This window comes from Apium graveolens, chromosome 3, assembly GCF_009905375.1.
Source record: "Apium graveolens cultivar Ventura chromosome 3, ASM990537v1, whole genome shotgun sequence".
Lineage (NCBI taxonomy): Eukaryota > Viridiplantae > Streptophyta > Magnoliopsida > Apiales > Apiaceae > Apium > Apium graveolens.
The window spans coordinates 287,964,359-287,983,820 of NC_133649.1; the positions used below are offsets into that span (position 1 = coordinate 287,964,359).

Below are 19,462 nucleotides of genomic sequence, written 5' to 3' on the forward strand. Positions count from 1 at the left end.
CCAAGATGAAGTTTGTAAAGCAAGCTAACATCTTTTGGGGTAGTATTGAGAGAGACCTAGAGCGTACAGGACAACATCCGGTTAGGCATTGGGCTGAGATGAAGATGCGCTTAACTCAGTATTATCTACCTCTAGGGCATATAGATAGGTTAATGGAGCAGTTTGATAACCTAACTCAGGGTAGTTTGTCTGTTGCTGAGTATATCGGCAAGTATAGGGAGTTGATTCAGAGGTGCGAGCTTAAAGAGAGTACTCGTATGAGCATTATTAAATTCAAAAATGGGTTACGACCCGAGCTCAAACGACAAATGATGAATACTCAAATCAACACTATCGATGACGTTGTCCTGGTCGCATTAGAGCATGAGTATCGAGTCAAGGAGTTCTCCCAACAGAGAGGGCTATCCTATTCGAGACAGCCTATGAGTTGAGTTTTACCACATAGTCGGACTATCCCCACATCTCAGGGAGTTAGTAGTAGTATGAGCGTTCCTACTAGAGACCCTACGAGAGCTCGGACTCCAGGGTCATTCTCTCGATTTAGAAACACAGAGACATGTTTTACGTGTCACGAACCTGGACATAAGTCTTTCGAGTTTCCAAAGAAAAGATTAAATCTTCTTGAGAACTATGGAGAGGATGATGAGTTATTCGAGGGTGACCTAGAGAGAGCCCATAACACCGATGATGAGGACGCTTTGCGAGATCTAGAGGAGACAGAAAGACATGTAGGTGTTATGCGATGCCTGTTTACCAACTCGAAAGAGGATGATTGAAAGAGGACTTCCATATTTCACACCTTTAGTAGAGTTGACGGAGTAACGTCAAAGGTCATTATCGATGGGGGGAGTTGTTTAAATGTGGTTGCACAATCTGCAGTTGCGCGATCAAAGTTAAAAGTAGAGCCACATCCTCATCCTTATAGTGTAGCCTGGGTCAACAAGACATCTATTCCTGTGACACACAGGTGTCTTGTTCCGATCCATCTCGAGGGCTACGAGGAGAGTATATGGTGCGATGTCCTCCCCATGGATGTTTCTCATATTCTTTTAGGACGACCTTGGTTGTATGACAGTAGTGTGACTCACTGTGGTAGACATAACACATATGTGTTTACACACAATGGGAAGAAGATCACATTGCTTTCTAGTAGACCACATGAGACTGTTAAGAGCGACGCAAAGGCAAATAGTGTTCCTACACAACCGATTAAATCTCTCCATATTTTGAAGAGGAAGGAATTCGAGACATGTGCTTTAGAGTCAAAGGTTGTGTACATGCTAGTTGCTAGAGAGGCGAAAGACATTCATGAGATGAGTGGTATTGAGATTCCTAGTGATGTTCAACAAATTCTTGACGAATTTGTTAATATCATGCCCAGTGAGCTGCCTGAGGGATTTCCACCTCTCAGAGATATCCACCATGCTATAGAATTTATCCCCGGATCCTCTTTACCTAATCTACCACACCATAGGATGAATCCTTCTGAGCAGATAGAGATGAGGCGACAAGTAGATGAATTGCTTAGGAAAGGATTTGTGCGAGAGAGTCTTAGCCCCTGTGCAGTACCAGCCTTGTTCACACCTAAGGCCGATGGTAGTCTGAGGATGTGTTGCGACAGTCGAGCTATCAATAAGATCACTGTCAAGTATAGGTTTCCCATTCCTAGACTTGATGACATGTTAGACATGATTGTTGGAGCTCAGTATTTTACTAAGATCGACTTACGGAGTGGATATCATCAGATTCGTGTTAGAGAAGGATATGAATGAAAGACTGCCTTTAAGACAGCCGATGGGTTTACGAATGGTTAGTTCTACCTTTTGGGCTATCCAATGCGCCCAGCACATTCATGAGAGTCATGAACCAGGTGCTTCGTCCAGTTATCGGTAAAATTTTTGTTGTGTATTTTGATGATATCCTTATCTATAGTCCTACGTGTGAGGAGCACTTGTCACACTTGCATCAGGTTCTAGCACTTCTCTTACATGAAAAATTATATGTGAACCTGAAAATTGCTCTTTTGTGCAGCATTCAGTGATATTCCTTGGATTTGTGGTCTCCAAGGATGGAGTTTCCGCAGACCCAGAAAAGGTAAAGGCTATTTGAGAATGGCCCGAACCTTCGACTATCCATGAGGTTCGTAGTTTTCATGGATTAGCTACATTCTATAGGCGGTTCATTAGGGGTTTCAGTACCATCATGGCTCCCATCACTGATAGTATGAAGAAAGGGGAGTTTGTGTGGTCTAAATCGGCTGTGAAAGCCTTTGCTGAGATTAAGGAAAGGTTGATCCATGCTCCAGTTCTTGTTTTACCATATTTTGGAAAGGTGTTTGAGGTCACATGTGATGCTTCGGGAGTGGGAATAGGTGGAGTGTTAAGTCAAGGTGGCCACCCTATAGCTTTTTTCAGTGAAAAGCTTAACGAGGCCAAGAAGAAGTATACCACCTATGATAGGGAGTTTTATGCTGTAGTTCAAGCGCTTAGGTATTGGCGGCATTATCTGTTGCCCAAGGAGTTTGTTCTTTATTCTGATCACCAGGCGCTTCAATATATCAACTCCCAGAAAAAGTTAAATCATAGACACGCCAAGTGGTTTGAGTTTGTTCAGGAGTACACCTTTGTACTCAGACATTGCAAAGGTACCGAGAACAAAGTTGCTGACGCACTTAGTAGAGTGACCCTTATTCTTAACACTATGAGTGTCGAGGTCGTAGGGTTCACACATATGATTCAGTCACGACTTTGGACATATTTATGCTATCTTACAGGATCCTAGTTCACCACCTTCCAGGGATTATTGTATTCACGATGGATACTTATTTTGTGGGATCCGTTTGTGTATCCCTAATACGTCCTTGAGAGAGTATCTCGTGAGAGAGTTACATGCGGGAGGTTTAGCGGGTCACTTTGGTCGAGATAAGACCATTGCTATTGTTGAGGATAGGTTTTTGGCCTAGTTTGAAGAGGGATGTTGCTCGTATAGTCACAGAGTGTCGTACTTGCCAAACAGCCAAGGGTAGGAAACAAAATACGGGTTTATACACTCCTCTTCCAGTTCCCCATGTTCCTTGGGAAGATGTTAGCATGGACTTTGTGTTAGGATTGCCTAGGACTCGTATGAGTCATGATTCGGTCTTTGTTGTAGTTGATCGTTTCACTAAGATGGCTCATTTTGTTCCGTTCAGCAAGACTGACAATGCTGCTCATATTGCCTCTATCTTCTTTAGTGAGATAGTGAGGATACATGGTGTTCCCTTAAGTATAGTATCTGACAGAGATGTTAAGTTTGTGAGTTATTTCTGGAGGACTCTATGGAAATTACTCGGTACTAGTCTTAAGTTCTCTACAGCCTATCATCCCCAGACCGATGGACAGACCGAGGTCGTTAATATGAGTCTAGGTGATTTAATTAGGTGTCTTGTAGGTGAACATGTGTCTTCATGGGATAGGGTTTTACCTACGGCTGAGTTTGCGTATAATAGCTCTGTTAATAGGTCTACAGGAGTCAGTCCTTTTCAGGCTTACATTGGTCGTCAGCCGAGGAAACCCATAGATTTAGTTCCCCTTCCCCCTGCATATAGGTCTAGCGAGTCTGCAGAGTTTTTTGCACATCACATTCATAAGTTGCATGTTGAGATACGACATAAAATTAATTTAAGCAATGAAAAATTATAAGTCTGCTGCAGATGTTCATCGCAGGTTTCGAGAGTATAATGAAGGTGATCATGTTATGCTACGACACCGCACTGAGAGGCTACCTCCCGGTGCTTGGAAGAAAGTGCATGCTAAGAGGATGGGTCCATTTCGAATTCGAAAGAGGGTTGGTACTAATGCTTATGAGTTAGACCTTCCGACTGATATGACTATTGGCCCTGTATTTAATGTGGAAGATCTTACTCCTTTTCATGGAACCTCTGATATTTCTTCACCTTCTTCACCTGTTAGTGTTCCTATGCTTTCTAGCCCCAATCAGCCTATATCTAATCCTCCGCTACTTGTACCACCTACACCTCCTTATGTTTCGGCATAACCAACAGTAGATGTTCCTGTTGATGTTCTAGATGAGAGATTTATGCCAACACGGCGTGGTGGTTTTCGACAGTACTTAGTTCACTGGAATAACAGGTCAGATGATGAGCGTACATGGATTAGTGCTACAGAGTTTCAGCGTCTTGCTCCTGATTTTTTGAGCATTACACACAGTTCAGTTCGACAGAGCCAACTTTTCCTAGTCGGGGAGAGTTGATAGGGATCAGTAGTAATGTGTATCCTGTTTGAGTTTAATCTTTGACTTAACAGTTGGGAAAGTTATTATCAGTAGTGTTATTTCAATTGTGTACTTGACTTTGTATTATCTAGTTCTTAGTAGCTACAACTTTGGGTTTGTAAACAACCTATATATCCCCTTGTATCAGCTTCTTATGAAGGCAGACTTTGATTATATATATAACTTCTTCTCTGAATATTGATAATGTATCAATTTGGGGATAGCTTGGGGTAGAAATTGTCATGCGGTTCAATCTCCCGAGGTTTATAATCACCGTTCTTGTTGTGTTTATCATTATATTGTTATTATAATCTTATTCTTGTCATTGTGATGCGTCACAGATGTAATCAGAAATTGTTGGCTGCATGTTTATTTTGCTAATTATTTGACTGCTTGCTTGTTTTTAAAAACTGCAGCATAAGAGAATTGGTTAAGAAAACGAGGTTTAGCCTTCTACTTTAGCATTCTTGTGAAACTTTGAATTCTGTAGTAGGTGTCATTGTTGCAAGAGACAGTTGATGAATTAATTCTCATGGACATAAATTCTTTAAGGGTGCCTATTTGGAGACGATGTTGCGTGAGTTTCATATTTACAACAGGGCGGGTATCATAGTATATTAGTATCAGTACAAAGGGAATCAGAAGCATTTAGTGACTACATTAGTGCCAGATTGTAGATTTTCAAAGCCCAGAGAACCAAATTCTTCCTGGGATGTCGGTAAATTCAACGGGTAGTGTATGAAAACTTAAAGCAATGCAGCAAATAACACATAAATAACAGTTACTTAAATGCAATTATTCAAATAGCTGGCCTGAAGTTCTTTGGATTGAGTAGTGTATAGACCTTCAGTTCAGGTCATATAGTTATCTCCACAGTCGGTGTGCGCGGCCCCTTCCAGGACGAGCTCCACGCCCAGCTGCCTGACTGACTCTGCACAGGTAAAAAAGATTCATTATTCAGTCTCTTGCTCTAATGATGTGTTGGAAACACTTCGTATTACACAGAACAATCCCTTTTAACTTACTTTAGCTTGCATTCCAACAGCGCGACCGCGACTAACTCCAATGGATGATCCCTTACCCTGTTATAAACGAAATCGAATATATTACAAACTATGAGCAACAAAGAAGAAGAAAAGGACAGAACAAGGCGAAGATACCTTGATTTTAGCCTCTAATATCTTGAACACCCGAGAATACTTGAACATATACACATTCACTCCTGTATTTGAAAATCGTTCTTTTTTTTCTCGTAAAATACTAAAAACATACATTTTCAACCTTGAACCGGGAAAAAACCTGGTAATAAACTGGCAGTCCAAAATTTGAAAGATACGTTTTCAGTATTTTAGGGGCAAAAAGGAACGTCTCTGAAACACCGGGCATGTAGGTATATTGGTGTAAAATTTGAGGTTCAAAAATTCATATGACATATTAATGAGTACAATAAGTGGTCATTAAGTAATAAGTTGTTAATCCCTTTTATCCAAACAAGTCATAAGGATTGTAACAGATTCAGTTAGAGAATGTAAAACACTATAAATAATGTACCCGTTGTAACATTTCAGAGCTAAGCTTTCATATATATAAAATTACAATTCATCACAACTATAAAGTTTATATGATGAACATCCTGTTAACATGGTATCAGAGCAGAGATTCGCTATTTCTTGATCAAAATCATCGAGATCGTTGAGATCGAGTGAATTTTTTTAGCTGTATCTTGCAATTTTTCTGAAGATTTTCCGCAATTTTCAGGTTTTTTTTCGTATACTTCTCTTGCGAATTGATTCATTGTGAGTTGTTCTGGGAGATTGTCGATCTTGTTATATTGTGATTACACAAGTTTGTATCGATCTGTTATGATGTTTCGATTGCTTGCTGGTGATCATTTTTAGGTCTCTTAGTATATGTTCATCATTGTGTTTGATAAATTGTTGCTGAGAAGATTGATACAGTGATACTTTTGATTGTTTGTGTTTCGTTTGTGATAAAATGAAAAGACAAAGTTATGCTAATGCTGTTAGTCAGACTAATCAACGTGTTCCTGAGAATAACCACCGAGTTGTTGATGAGTTTGATCAACAAGAGGATGAGTCTGTTCCCAAAGTTGATGAGAATCACGAAGTGCAGAACATCTCTAATATGCATCCTCTGTATTTACAAAATATAGATCATCCAGGCCTCGTTTTGATTTCTAAGAAACTTATTGGTTTTGAGAATTTTGGACCTTGGAAGAGATCAATTAGTATCGCTCTTTCGGCTAAGAACAAGTTAGGGATTGTCAATGGCACTGTTCTACGGCCTGCAGATGATTCAGTTCTTTTACCACAATGGGAAAGAGTGAATGACATGATCATTAGTTGGATATTAAACACTGTTTCGGAAGAAATCAGCAATGGTATGGATTTCGTGCATTCTGCACAGGATGTTTGGAATGAGTTACATGAACAATTTTCTAGTCTAAATGCACATCGAGTGTATCAGGTTTTAAAGGATCTACATGCTCTTGAACAAGGTGAGAAATCAGTTGAGTTTTACTATCATAAGATGAAAAATTTGTGGGATGAATACTTGGCTTTGGAACCTGTTATTTCCTGTAAATGTGCTGGCACTTGTGATGCGCATAAGCTTCAAGAAGAAAGAGATCAGCGTAAGAAATTGCTACAGTTCTTGATGGGTCTCAATGACAGTTTCTCTACAGCTAGGGGACAAATCTTGATGATGAACCCTTTGCCTTCAATCACTCAAGCTTTTTCTCTTATTAAACAAGAAGAGAGGCAAAGGAATGGTCAGATTATTTCATCATCTTTTTTGGCAAATGTCAAGCCCGGTGCTACTGAGAGTTCAACCGGGAAAGCTCTTCATCTTGATGGTGGGCAGGTTAAGAAACCTACTTTGAAATGCTCTTATTGCCATAAAGAGGGTCACTTAAAGGAGAGTTGCTACAAACTTATAGGTTATCCTCCAAAAGGTAGAGGCAGAGGGAGGTTTCATACTAATTCCCAAGGTTTTCGACCTTATCCTCAGGCTATGCAGGTGACAGGAACCAGTACATTTCCTATTGGCAAGGAACCTATTCATAATGCAAATGAACAATTTGGAGCTTCTCAGAATTCTCAGAACTGCACTCTAGAAAGTCTTCATAAGCAGATCTCACAAATGCAGCAACTTATGTCCAATATGATGAGCAACAACAGTCTTTCTACTCCTGAAGAACATGTGAACTGTATAGCAGGTTTGGCTTATTCTATGCATTCTTTTGTTTCATCTCAATTGAATGTTTCTTGGATAATAGATACTGGGGCTTCTCATCATATGTGCTGGGATAAAAATCTTATAACTAATCTTCAAAATATCTCACAACCTTTCCATATCACTCTTCCCAATAATGCACACATTCTAGTGACACACTATGGAGATGTCATTTTAAGCCCTCATCTTACACTTCATAATGTTCTGCTAGTTCCAGATTTTAGTTGTAACTTGTTGTCAGTCAGCAAGTTAACTTTTGACACAAAATGTGTTGTTACATTTACTTCTTCGGAATGCATTTTTCTGGACCAGAACAAGCTGAACGTTCTGGCCGTTGGTGCTGAAAAGTTTGGCTTATACTACTTCTCCCAGCTTCATTCTCCTTCTCAAACAGTTTCAAACATTGATGTTTCTTGTAATAATGTTGTTTCTTCTAATTCTGTTATTTCCTTACCTAAATTGTGGCATCTTAGGCTTGGACATGCTTCTTCCAATGTATTAGAGCATGTACCTTGTATAGGTAAACATTCTTGTCATTTTTCTGATTGTCCTTTATGTCCTGTTGCTAAACAAACAATGTTAGCATTTCCAAAACATAGCAATTCTAATGCTAGTTCTGCTTTTGAATTAGTTCATATGGATGTGTGGGGTCCCTATCATATTGCTACTCATACAGGATGTAAATTTTTCTTGACTATAGTCGATGACTATAGCAGGGCTATCTGGACTTTTCTTATGTCCAGTAAGCAACATGTGTTTCAGTTGTTTCAATCCTTTTCAGCCTATGTTAACAATCATTTCAAGACTACCATTAAGACAGTAAGGACTGATAATGGGAGTGAATTTGTGAATCAGCATCTTAGTTCTTTCTTATCTAGTCTAGGAATTTTACATCAAAAATCTTGTGTTTCTACTCCACAACAGAATGCTAGAGTGGAGAGAAAACACAAACACTTGCTTGAACTTGCTAGGGTTCTTAGATTCCAGTCTGGGTTATCGTTCAAATATTGGGGGGACTGTTTGTTAACAGCCACTTACCTTGTCAACTTACTACCAACTCCGGTGTTGGATTTCAAAACACCATATGAGTTATTATATAAACAACCTCCTGATTACTCTCTTCTAAGGGCTTTTGGTTGTTTATGCTATGCCTCTTGTCATCCCACTGACAAATTTCATCCCAGAGCAATTCAATGCATTTTTCTGGGATATCCTCATTTGTAGAAAGGATATAAACTTTTAAGGCTAGACAATTACTCAACTTTCATTAGCAGACATGTTAAATTTCATGAGACTATATTTTCTTTGTATGCTAAGTCTACTTCCATTCACAAGGATTTATATCCTACCAGTGGTAATGCTTATTCCTTTTTAGACTGGCTTCATTCTTCATTTTCTCATATCACTCCTACTCAAGATACATATTCTTCTCCTGTTGACAATTCTTCCTCACCTGATTCACCTTTGTTCACTAGTACACTTGTAGATGATACTTCTGATACACCTGTACAACCTTCTTCACCACATACTCATAAGGATTCTGGTTTGATTGTGGATTTCCCTTCCTTATCATCAACTCCTTACCTTCCTTCTCTCTCTACTAGACATTCTATGAGAACTGCTACAAGACCTTCTTGGTGGAAAGATTATCATATAATTGGCAATACAACTTCTCTTCATTCTGTTTCACATTCAATGGGGACAGAGTCTGATATGTTGTTATCCCAACAGTCTTTTGATCCTCATAATCAAGCTTTTGTAGCTTTTTCTACTATGAAAGCTGAAACAGAACCAAATCATTACTATCAGGCAGTTCATGATCCTAGGTGGGTGAAAGCTATGGATAGTGAATTACAAGCTTTAGAGTCTAACAACACTTGGTCATTAGTTCCTTTACCACTGGGAAAGAAAGTAGTTGGGTGCAAATGGGTCTATAAAATTAAATATCTTTCAGATGGGAGTGTTGATAGGTTTAAGGCTCGACTAGTAGCCAAGGGATATACTCAATCAGCAGGGGTAGATTATCATGATACCTTTGCTCCAGTTGTTAAAATGGTGACTGTCAGATGTCTGTTAGCTATTGCAACAGCCAATGATTGGCCTGTAGAACAGTTAGATGTCAACAACGCTTTTTTACATGGTGATTTAAGTGAGGAAGTTTACATGGAGCTTCCACTGGGTTACAAAAGATCTTCTAATATTCCTCTAGTTTGCAGATTAATAAAATCTATCTACGGCCTTAAGCAAGCTTCTAGGGAATGGTTTACCAAGCTCACCAATTCTCTTATCTCAGTTGGCTATACACAGTCTTTATTGGATTATTCTCTCTTCACTCTCAAGACAGGTTCTATTTTTCTGGCGGTAGTAGTGTACGTAGATGACATTTTAGTTACAGGAAATGATATGACTGCCATTAAAGGCCTTAAATCTTATCTAGATAAGGAATTCAGTATTAAAGATCTTGGAAGTATCAAGTATTATTTGGGCCTTGAAGTCCAGAGAACTTCCAAAGGAATTTTCTTGAGTCAGCAAAAGTTCATCACAGATCTTTTAAGTTCAGCTGGTTTAACTGATGCTAAGCCTTTGACTGTTCCTGTAAATCCACATCAGAAATTGACTGATGATGAACATTCAGGACCACTTATATCAGATGCATCAGTATACAGAAATTGGGTTGGTAAGCTTTTGTACCTCACTTCTTCTCGACCTGATATTTCATATTCAGTGCAACTTTTAAGCCAATTTTTGCATGCTCCAAGAATATCTCATATGGAGGCTGCTAAGAGGGTGTTGAGATATCTGAAATGCACGGTGTCTCATGGTTTGTTTTTTCCATCTAATAATCCTCTTATTCTCCAAGGTTTTAGTGATAGTGATTGGGGAGGAAATCCTGTTGATAGAAGATCAGTAGGTGCTTATACTTTTCTGCTTGGCAATGCTTCTGTTTCTTGGCGGTCAAAGAAACAATCAGTCACTTCAAGAAGTTCTGCAGAGGCAGAATATAGAGCCTTAGCAGATGCATCTTGTGAAGTTATATGGTTAAAAAATTTGTTAATTGAACTGGGAGTAAAACATATGGGACCAGTTTCTTTGTTTTGTGACAGTAAGTCTGCTGTTGATCTTACTGCAAACCCAGTTTATCATGCTAGTACCAAGCACATAGAGATTGACTGTCATTTTATTAGGGAGAAGATTCAATCAGGATTAATTAAAGTTTCCCAAATTTCTACCAAGATCAATACTGCAGATATTCTAACTAAAGGTTTGGGTAAGGTGCCACATTGGTCTTGTTGTTCCAGGTTATGCATTATTTCTTCCAGTATGCCTTCTCCAGCTGGTGACAGTAGCAACATAGCATCATGTGGATTAGTAAAGAAATGCAACTCTTGTGCTAGCACTGCCTGTGAAAATGCAGAAGAATCAATTCAAAGGGGGGCTAATGAGTACAATAAGTGGTCATTAAGTAATAAGTTGTTAATCCCTTTTATCCAAACAAGTCATAAGGATTGTAACAGATTCAGTTAGAGAATGTAAAACACTATAAATAATGTACCCGTTGTAACATTTCAGAGCTAAGCTTTCATATATATAAAATTACAATTCATCACAACTATACAGTTTATATGATGAACATCCTGTTAACACATATACATCGTGTTTGTGTGAGATTAAGATATGTACCTTATTTAGTGAGGGATAAATAAAAGCTGAAAACCAAACATCAAATAAAGTAACATAAGTAAACTGAAAAACAAAATTACTCAGATTCAAACACTAACAAAATGTATTTAGGAATCGTGAGAAATGGTGAAATCAATTGTTTTAACAAGTTCGACATCATTTACATAGTTTTCATTTGAACGCAAACCTACATATATAGTGTGTGTGCGGGAGTAAATAAATTAGGACGTTAGCTAGGGTGTAAGAAGGTACCTTGGCAGTGAAAGTAACGTTTTCGAGCACCCAATTCCAATTATCATATACTAGCATAAATCCCGTGAGATGCACGAGTTTTCATTAATATTTTAAATTTTTATTTATCAAGTTATATTATATTTTTAAAATATTTATATAAATATATAATGATTATAAATTTATAATAAAAATAATAGAATAACACGTGATCGTAATTTAGTAGAATAAATAGACTATTTCTAGTAGTTTAGTAAATATGTAACACTATTATTTATATCTTTTAATAATATGATAAGTTGTATTCGTAGTTTAGTAGGATAAGTATTCTATATTTAGTAGTAGTTTATTAGATATATAACACTATTTATCTATTTTTATAATAATCAAAATTAGGTAATTATCGTTGAATCAAACCGTTGAACTTACAATAGAAAAACTGTTGGTTTATTTTTGTGTTTATTATTCTTTGCTTCTTTTTAATGCAACAGAGGGCACGAAAGGTATCAAACTACATTCCCTTTGTCCCTTTTATTAAATCTGACATAATAAATATTAAATCAAATTAAATACTATTATATTATCACACTGCCAAAGTACATGCACAAAGCCACAATCACAAGAGATGAAGATCATGTAGAAGGAGGAGACACAGAGAGATTATTTGCCCGAAAATGTACGGATCATGGGCTACTCTTTCGAAACCTGCATTTGGGTTTTTAACTTCCTTCTCAACTCAACTACATTCTTCAAAGGTAATAATATCTTTCGTTCACTCTTTGTTTTCTTACCCCCTGTTTATGTACTTTGATTTGGTGCATTAACTTTTCCTACTGTAATGTCATGTTATTTTGTAGTTTTAACATAAGTTAGTTCTTTTTTTTTTCTTATAGTTTCGTAATTTGTTAGGAATGCAACTATGCAAGTAAACATTCATTAAGCATTTAGTTCATCAATGATATTTAACTTGCAAAAAGTTTTACTCCCTCTTCCCCCTCAGGTTTTGCTGTATAGGTGATGTTCGTCTCTTAATATACATTGATTTAAAATAAGCCGAATATGTTGATCCGCGATAAGTGATTTTCATAATGATCATGGAAAAGTAATTAGTGGGATACAAAGTCTTGGTATCCTCATTTGGAAGAGAGAAGTTTTCATGAACATATGTCGGATTTTAACAAATTAACTTGATGTCAAGTGTTTGGCTAGTAAAGAAGTAGCTCTTTCATGTTCTTGTTAGCAATCACAGAATGATTTACGTCACACAATCATCTAATTTGATGTGAAGACTTTAAAGTACTGAAAAATTCACCAATTTTTTATGGTTCTGATATTTATAGTTATAAACTAAATCATAGGCCATAACACCCCTTTTCACTTCCCAATTCCACGCTATGTATAACTCACAACTTCTTAACAAAGTATTTCTTACATAAATTTTTAACAGGGCTTCAGGAATAACTGGTCTGTTGCATATCAACAGCCACGCGGACTACTTTACAGACCTGGAAAATCGCTTGAGTGTCAGCAATTTCTTCACTCATCAGGATTCTCCATATTTGGGAGGGTATAATCTACACGGAGCAATCTGCTCAATGTCTTTAATTCTGAACTAGATTGGGCAGTGCACATGTTTAGAATTTAACAAAAACTCTTTGAAAAAATGCAAAAGGAATAGAGGTGCATTATAGTGAACTGAACTAATCTTTCATCAATGCATGCAATTGTAATCTGTCTGTCTGTTATTTTTATGATTTGATTTTAAGGTAAAAAAAATATTATCACAGGGACACAATTGAGGTCTTTTAGGGTGTTCTCTTGTAAGTGATTCAGTTACACGGTACATCAGAACTTGACTTCTCATGAAATTGTTTTGCTTTATTTGGGTGCATTTTTTATATTTACCTAATCTATAATTGTATATTACATAAGATAAATGTATATTCCCACGCAGGTAGAACAGAGGTCTTGCATCTCAGCTGTTTTAACTGATGAAAACTCCGATATGATGCACATTGAGGAAGACACTGAGACAGTTGCTGTTTTGGATCTTGACCCGGGACTGCGACCGTATAAAGATCATTTTGGATATAGAATGAAAAGATATATATCACAGAAAACGCTAATTGAAAAATATGAAGGAAGCCTTGAAGATTTTGCACAAGGTAATGGTGGAAAATCAGCAGACAAAATGCAACTTTATTTTTCTTTCAAAACTGGGAAGCTGTGTGAAACTAAATGCATACTTGTATATACTCAAATAGGTCACTTATGAGTTATGACTTATGAGCATCTTCCTCTTGTATTCTAGGTTATTTGAAATTCGGTTTTAACAGAGAAAAAGGTGGCATTGTGTACCGTGAATGGGCTCCTGCTGCTCAGTAAGTTTAGTGTCTTAGAGAAAGGCATATCTAGTCTGGGATACACTCTCACTTTGGATATTGTTTTGTATGTTGCAGAGAAGCACAAATTATTGGTGACTTCAATGGATGGGATGGCTCTAATCACAATATGGAAAAAGATCAGTTTGGAGTTTGGTGTATTACAATTCCTGACTCTGGTGGGAAGGCAGCCATTCCGCATAATTCCAAAGTCAAGTTTCGATTTAAGCATGGTGATGGAGTTTGGGTTGACAGGATCCCTGCTTGGATAAAATATGCTTCTGTGGACGCAACCAGGTTTGCTGCACCTTATGACGGTGTGTACTGGGACCCGCCACGTTCAGAGATGTACGCTTTAGGTTTATTGAATCCCATTATTCCCACTTGTTCTTCTGGAATGCTAGACATTATCAACCTTTGATGTCTGCAATTGTACATAGATATCTTTACTGAACTGTGGTCTCTTTGACCTTGCAGGTATAAGTTTAGATATCCACGTCCTCCAAAATCTGCAGCACCGCGGATTTATGAGGCACATGTTGGGATGAGTAGTTCAGAACCCCGTGTAAGTTCATACAGAGAATTTGCAGATAATATCTTACCTCGTATTAAGGCAAACAATTATAACACTGTCCAATTGATGGCTGTGATGGAGCATTCATACTACGGTTCCTTTGGATATCACGTGACAAACTTTTTTGCTGTGAGCAGTAGGTCGGGAACCCCTGAAGACCTGAAGTATTTAATAGATAAAGCGCATAGCTTAGGTTTACGGGTACTGATGGATATTGTTCACAGCCATGTAAGCAACAATGTTACTGATGGCCTTAATGGCTTCGATGTTGGACAAAGTTCACAAGATTCGTACTTCCACACTGGAGATCGTGGTTACCACCAGCTGTGGGATAGCAGACTTTTTAACTATGCAAACTGGGAGGTACTCCGTTTCCTACTATCTAACTTGAGATGGTGGCTGGAGGAGTACAAATTTGATGGGTTTCGATTTGATGGAGTAACATCAATGTTGTACCATCACCATGGAATTAACATGGAATTCACAGGGAACTATAATGAGTATTTCAGCGAGTCAACAGATGTTGATGCAGTGGTTTACCTGATGCTGGCTAACAATCTGATACATAGTCTCCTACTTGATGCAACAGTGGTAGCGGAAGATGTTTCTGGTGTACCTGGACTAGGCCGGCCTGTATTAGAGGGAGGAATTGGTTTTGATTATCGTCTGGCGATGGCTATACCTGATAGGTGGATCGATTACTTGAAAAACAAGAAAGATGAAGAGTGGTCTATGGAGGAGATATCCTGGAGTTTGACTAATAGGAGATACACAGAGAAGTGTATAGCCTATGCTGAAAGTCATGATCAGGTAGACTGAACATTTGTATTCAATAGTTATATAATGTCTTCCTCCATCTTACAACATTTTTTTCTGTTTTGCTGTAAGTTATCTTTTCCATCCTCAGAACTTAATCATTTGATTTTATCATCTTTAAGTGAGGCAAAGTGCAGAGGTTGGTCAATTAGAAGCGAGATTATGTGCTTACATATGGAATTTGTGGTGTTTAACATATTATGTGCAGGCTATCGTGGGAGACAAGACTATTGCATTTTTACTTATGGATCAAGAAATGTACTCAGGCATGTCCGCATTAGTAGCTGCTTCTCCAACAATTGATCGGGGAATTGCACTTCACAAGGTGTGTGTTAGCTTGTAGCCTTGTTCTTCTTCATCCTCAGGCAGATTGATTTATTATCACAGTTGAATTCTATCTTAAGTTGCATCAGTTCACTACACCAGTCTCCCAATTTTTACCTGATCCTGAATTCATTACCAAAGCATCTGCTAAGCTTTCTCATATGTTTGATGCCATCCAGATTTTTGCTTTTTCATGCACTCTCCTCTATTTTGTTTTGAGGGGAAATTTTTTTTTTGTAAAATCTCGTCTATATTAATTGTTTTTCATTCCTTGTAGTTCTCACTTTTATAATATGACTATGCAGATGATTCACTTTATCACAATGGCTTTAGGAGGGGAGGGCTACCTTAATTTCATGGGAAATGAGGTAAGGAACAGAACGCAACCATGCTTACGTTCAACATAGATCAGGAACTAGATACCTAAAAGTTGGCAAATACTCATTTTTAAGAAAGTTTCAACTTCCTGTTGCTCTTGATTCTTTTGTTAGTGAAACTGTAGGCTATTTATACAGTGATCCATAGGAATGAATACATAGATGCCCAGTATTTTATTAGGTATATATCTTAAAATGCTATAACTACTTGCGCCTGCATCTTTCTCTTATAGTTTGGTCATCCAGAGTGGATAGATTTTCCTAGAGAAGGCAATAATTGGAGTTACGAGAAGTGCAGACGCCAGTGGAATCTGGTCGATGAAGATCACATGAGATATCAGGTAGTTTCAGTGGTGTGAATTTTCATTCCACAGTAATTTCAACTTTGCACTATTGCTTTCGCTTCCCAGCCAATGCAACTGAGTTCTTACATGCTTTTCATGCTTGTAAATGTAGTTCATGTATGCTTTTGATAGAGCTATGAATATGCTTGATGAGAAATTTGCATTCATTGCATCGCGTAAACAGATGGTGAGCTGTGCAAATAATGAGGATAAGGTATACATTTGCTCCTGAGCCTTATACAACTGCATTTATGCGTTTTACTATTCTTGAAAGTATTCTTACAAGAGGTTTAATTTTTTATTTATCAGCAGTAGCACTATATATATGCTTGAAATTTTAATTTCTAATCAGCCTTAAATAGAGGTATCATGACTCATGATTGCTTCATTACATAGGTAGTAGCCCAAAGTATACTGTTTGATATATTTGTAGAGTTTAAACTACTTTGTTCACTATGTTATGCAAAAATTGCATAGATCGACATGCTTATATTAGTAATGCATATAGCATTAAATTTACATCAGGTCGATTAATATAACAAATTATCAATGTAGAACTACAAGCTTCAGTTTTGTGCCTTTATATCCATCTTGTAATGCATATTACTTGAGATTCCGAAATTTCATTTATCAATGTTAATGATTTTGTGTTATCATTTTCTCAGGTCATTGTGTTTGAACGGGGAGATCTAATTTTCGTTTTCAACTTTCATCCAGAGAGTACTTATGACGGGTACATTTACCTTTTTTTCCCCATTTATGTGTCCGTGGGTGCGAATAGTGACTGATAGAACTGGCCTGCCGCCTGCTAGAAATGATCATGAGCAGTTTTTATACTCTTCCATTTTTTTCCTAGTTAAAAGGATTCCTAAAGCTAGAAACATTCCACAATGGAGACACAATCATATTAGCCTCTAAATAGTTTCAAATCCTGTATTGCAAACATTCAATGCAGGTATAAAGTTGGGTGTGACATGCCTGGGATATACAGAGTTGCACTGGATAGTGATGCTTTGGAGTTTGGTGGGCATGGAAGAGTAAGAAAACCATTTTACATATCGTAATTGCATTTTTCGTGCTTAAATAACAAATTACAAATCTTGATTGTTCGTGTTGCTATTGTTGGTTCAATATTATGCCAAGGAACTTGCTTAGTCTTGTATCTTGAGTTCTCCATGCAACTCAGTAACCTTTTCTTCATACTCATCCCAAGGACCGAGACATCTTAGACATTTTTTCTGCTAGGAATTCTTTTATTGAGAACAAATTAACTCTAGTGGTCATACTTTCTGTTATGCTTCTGTCAGCTTTCTCTGATGTACTCTTAGGCGTCTTGTTGCCTTTGGAGAATCGGGGAATATATGTGTGTGTGTGTGTGTTTGTACAGAGAAAGAAAAATAGGAGATCCTGTCATTATTTTATCAAAACTTAAGCTTGTTATCTTATTTCAGATGCACTCGGGGTCTGGTACATGAGATTTGTATGCCTTTCTGGTGACCAAGCCATTCTAATTCTCCTGATGTCTCCAATTTGTGCGTAATTATTAGATCTATTTTAAAGTTTGTTCCAGGTGGTAACAATGCTTATTACAGGTGGCACACAATGTGGACCATTTCACATCTCCGGAAGGAATCCCTGGAGTACCCGAAACAAACTTCAATAACCGGCCAAACTCATTCCAAGTACTCTCCCCAGCTCGCACATGTGTGGTACGTTTCCTATATTTACGTGACCTCTCTTGTTAGATGTTAATTTAGTGGTCTGGTAGCAGTTCAAAATGTAACTACGATTCACAGTGTCTCCGCAACCCAAAATTTCAAAATTATATTAGAGCACTCAACCTTAGAACATGTTGATTGTTATTCGGGACTGTGTCAATCAGTAATTTACATTATGATATTTGCTGTGTTAAGGTCTATTATAGAGTTGAAGAAAGCTCAGATGAAAGCGTAGAAGAAGGCAGCGGAATAGTGTCTGTGTCTGTTAGTGTCATTGAGGAAGACAACACAAATGCGGTGGACAGATTTGTGGAAATTGAAGAAACAACTGTTGTCGAAAAAGATGATGATGGTCCAACTTTGTTGAAAGGCTTATAAGAGAGTCATAAAGGCATGGGAAATGACTGATGTTTCCCTGTAATAAGGAACTAATAATGCTCCCCTTGAAGAATATGGGATCAAGTATCTTGCATATGTTACCTGTGATATATCAGGCCTTTACACTAGGCCAGTAGCTGTACATTTGTATATGTAATGGATTAAATCGAGCATGTGTGTGTAGCTAAGGTAATCCTCAATCCTTGGTGATGTCTCCAACCAAAGCTAAAATGTTTGCACTTGTCTACAAACATCTTTGTAGTTGTCTATGAAGGTTAGCAAAACCGGGTATCCGGTTCGGTTAAAAAATGTGAAACCGGATATCCGATTTTTCAATTCATTAAAATTCTAGTCCGGTTCCAGTGTACTTGGATATTCGGATAACCATTGAAATCGGATTGAGAAACTAATTATCTGGATAGGATCCGTTCATTATAATAATGTGTGAATATAAAATACAGGAGAGGTTCTAGATGGGAAGTGTATATGTAGTTAAAATTAGTGCTGAATTAAATCAAGTCTTTAGGCAAACTATACATGTGACGCAGGACGAAAGCCAAGGAAAAACGAGCGCTGAATTCTCGCAAGAACTCTTGGCCAGAAATCCTGAAACATCTTCAATACACGAGGCAAATCTCGAATCCACGATAAAAAATTCTTGAATTCACAAAAAAAGTAAAATGTAACTGTTAGGGTTTTAATTTAATCAAAAATTATTATCTGTTACATAATATCATTTTTTATAAGGATTATAAATCTTAAAACAAAATAAAAATAAATCATAATTAAAATAATATATTAAATATAAATAGCATGATCATGCAAATTCGAGCATTCTCATGTAGTAGATACTCAAACTAGGCGCACAACTTCTCGTCATTCGGCATGACCTACTGTCCCTTCAACATGATCATGTCGTTGTCCTCCCTTGTCTACTAGAAAATTTTGTTGTTTTGGCATGATTATATAACCCGTAAGCATCATCATGTTGATATCCTCTTTTACTTCTTTACAAATTTATTTTGTCAAGTTTCACTTCAAAATACTCGGGCTCTTGTCCTATACCAGTCTCCTCCACTTCTAAAAAACTCGATCTCGAGTTCTCATCTAA

At 37.5% G+C, this 19,462-nt stretch overlaps 2 protein-coding genes and 1 long non-coding RNA gene across 4 annotated transcripts; 2 read left to right on the forward strand and 1 right to left on the reverse strand.

Annotated features, from left to right (window-relative positions):
- Nucleotides 1-482: 482 nt before the first annotated feature.
- On the forward strand, nucleotides 483-2,346 carry LOC141715133 (uncharacterized). The gene is given in 3 exon segments (XM_074518614.1): nucleotides 483-728; nucleotides 831-1,797; nucleotides 1,800-2,346. Coding segments are annotated over 3 exon segments (1,455 nt in total). The 3' UTR covers nucleotides 2,042-2,346.
- Nucleotides 2,347-4,908: 2,562 nt separating this feature from the next.
- Nucleotides 4,909-5,507, reverse strand: LOC141711111 (uncharacterized). The gene is made up of 3 exons (XR_012571221.1): nucleotides 5,433-5,507; nucleotides 5,298-5,354; nucleotides 4,909-5,203 (listed from the first exon to the last, which is right to left on the reverse strand). It is a non-coding gene; the product is annotated as an uncharacterized LOC141711111 (long non-coding RNA).
- A 6,500-nt stretch (nucleotides 5,508-12,007) lies between these two features.
- Nucleotides 12,008-18,521, forward strand: LOC141713518 (1,4-alpha-glucan-branching enzyme 1, chloroplastic/amyloplastic-like). 2 transcript variants are annotated; one of them, XM_074516979.1, is made up of 14 exons: nucleotides 12,008-12,194; nucleotides 12,887-13,006; nucleotides 13,394-13,604; nucleotides 13,751-13,820; nucleotides 13,899-14,168; nucleotides 14,298-15,204; nucleotides 15,419-15,535; nucleotides 15,840-15,902; nucleotides 16,145-16,252; nucleotides 16,368-16,469; nucleotides 16,921-16,988; nucleotides 17,211-17,292; nucleotides 17,848-17,964; nucleotides 18,169-18,521. In XM_074516979.1, exons 1-14 carry the CDS (start codon nucleotides 12,114-12,116, stop codon nucleotides 18,349-18,351), a joined length of 2,499 nt encoding a protein of 832 aa, XP_074373080.1. In that variant the 5' UTR covers nucleotides 12,008-12,113; the 3' UTR covers nucleotides 18,352-18,521. The 2 variants fall into 2 exon arrangements, with proteins under 2 accessions (XP_074373080.1, XP_074373081.1); XM_074516980.1 differs by lacking the exon at nucleotides 12,887-13,006.
- Nucleotides 18,522-19,462: the final 941 nt, after the last annotated feature.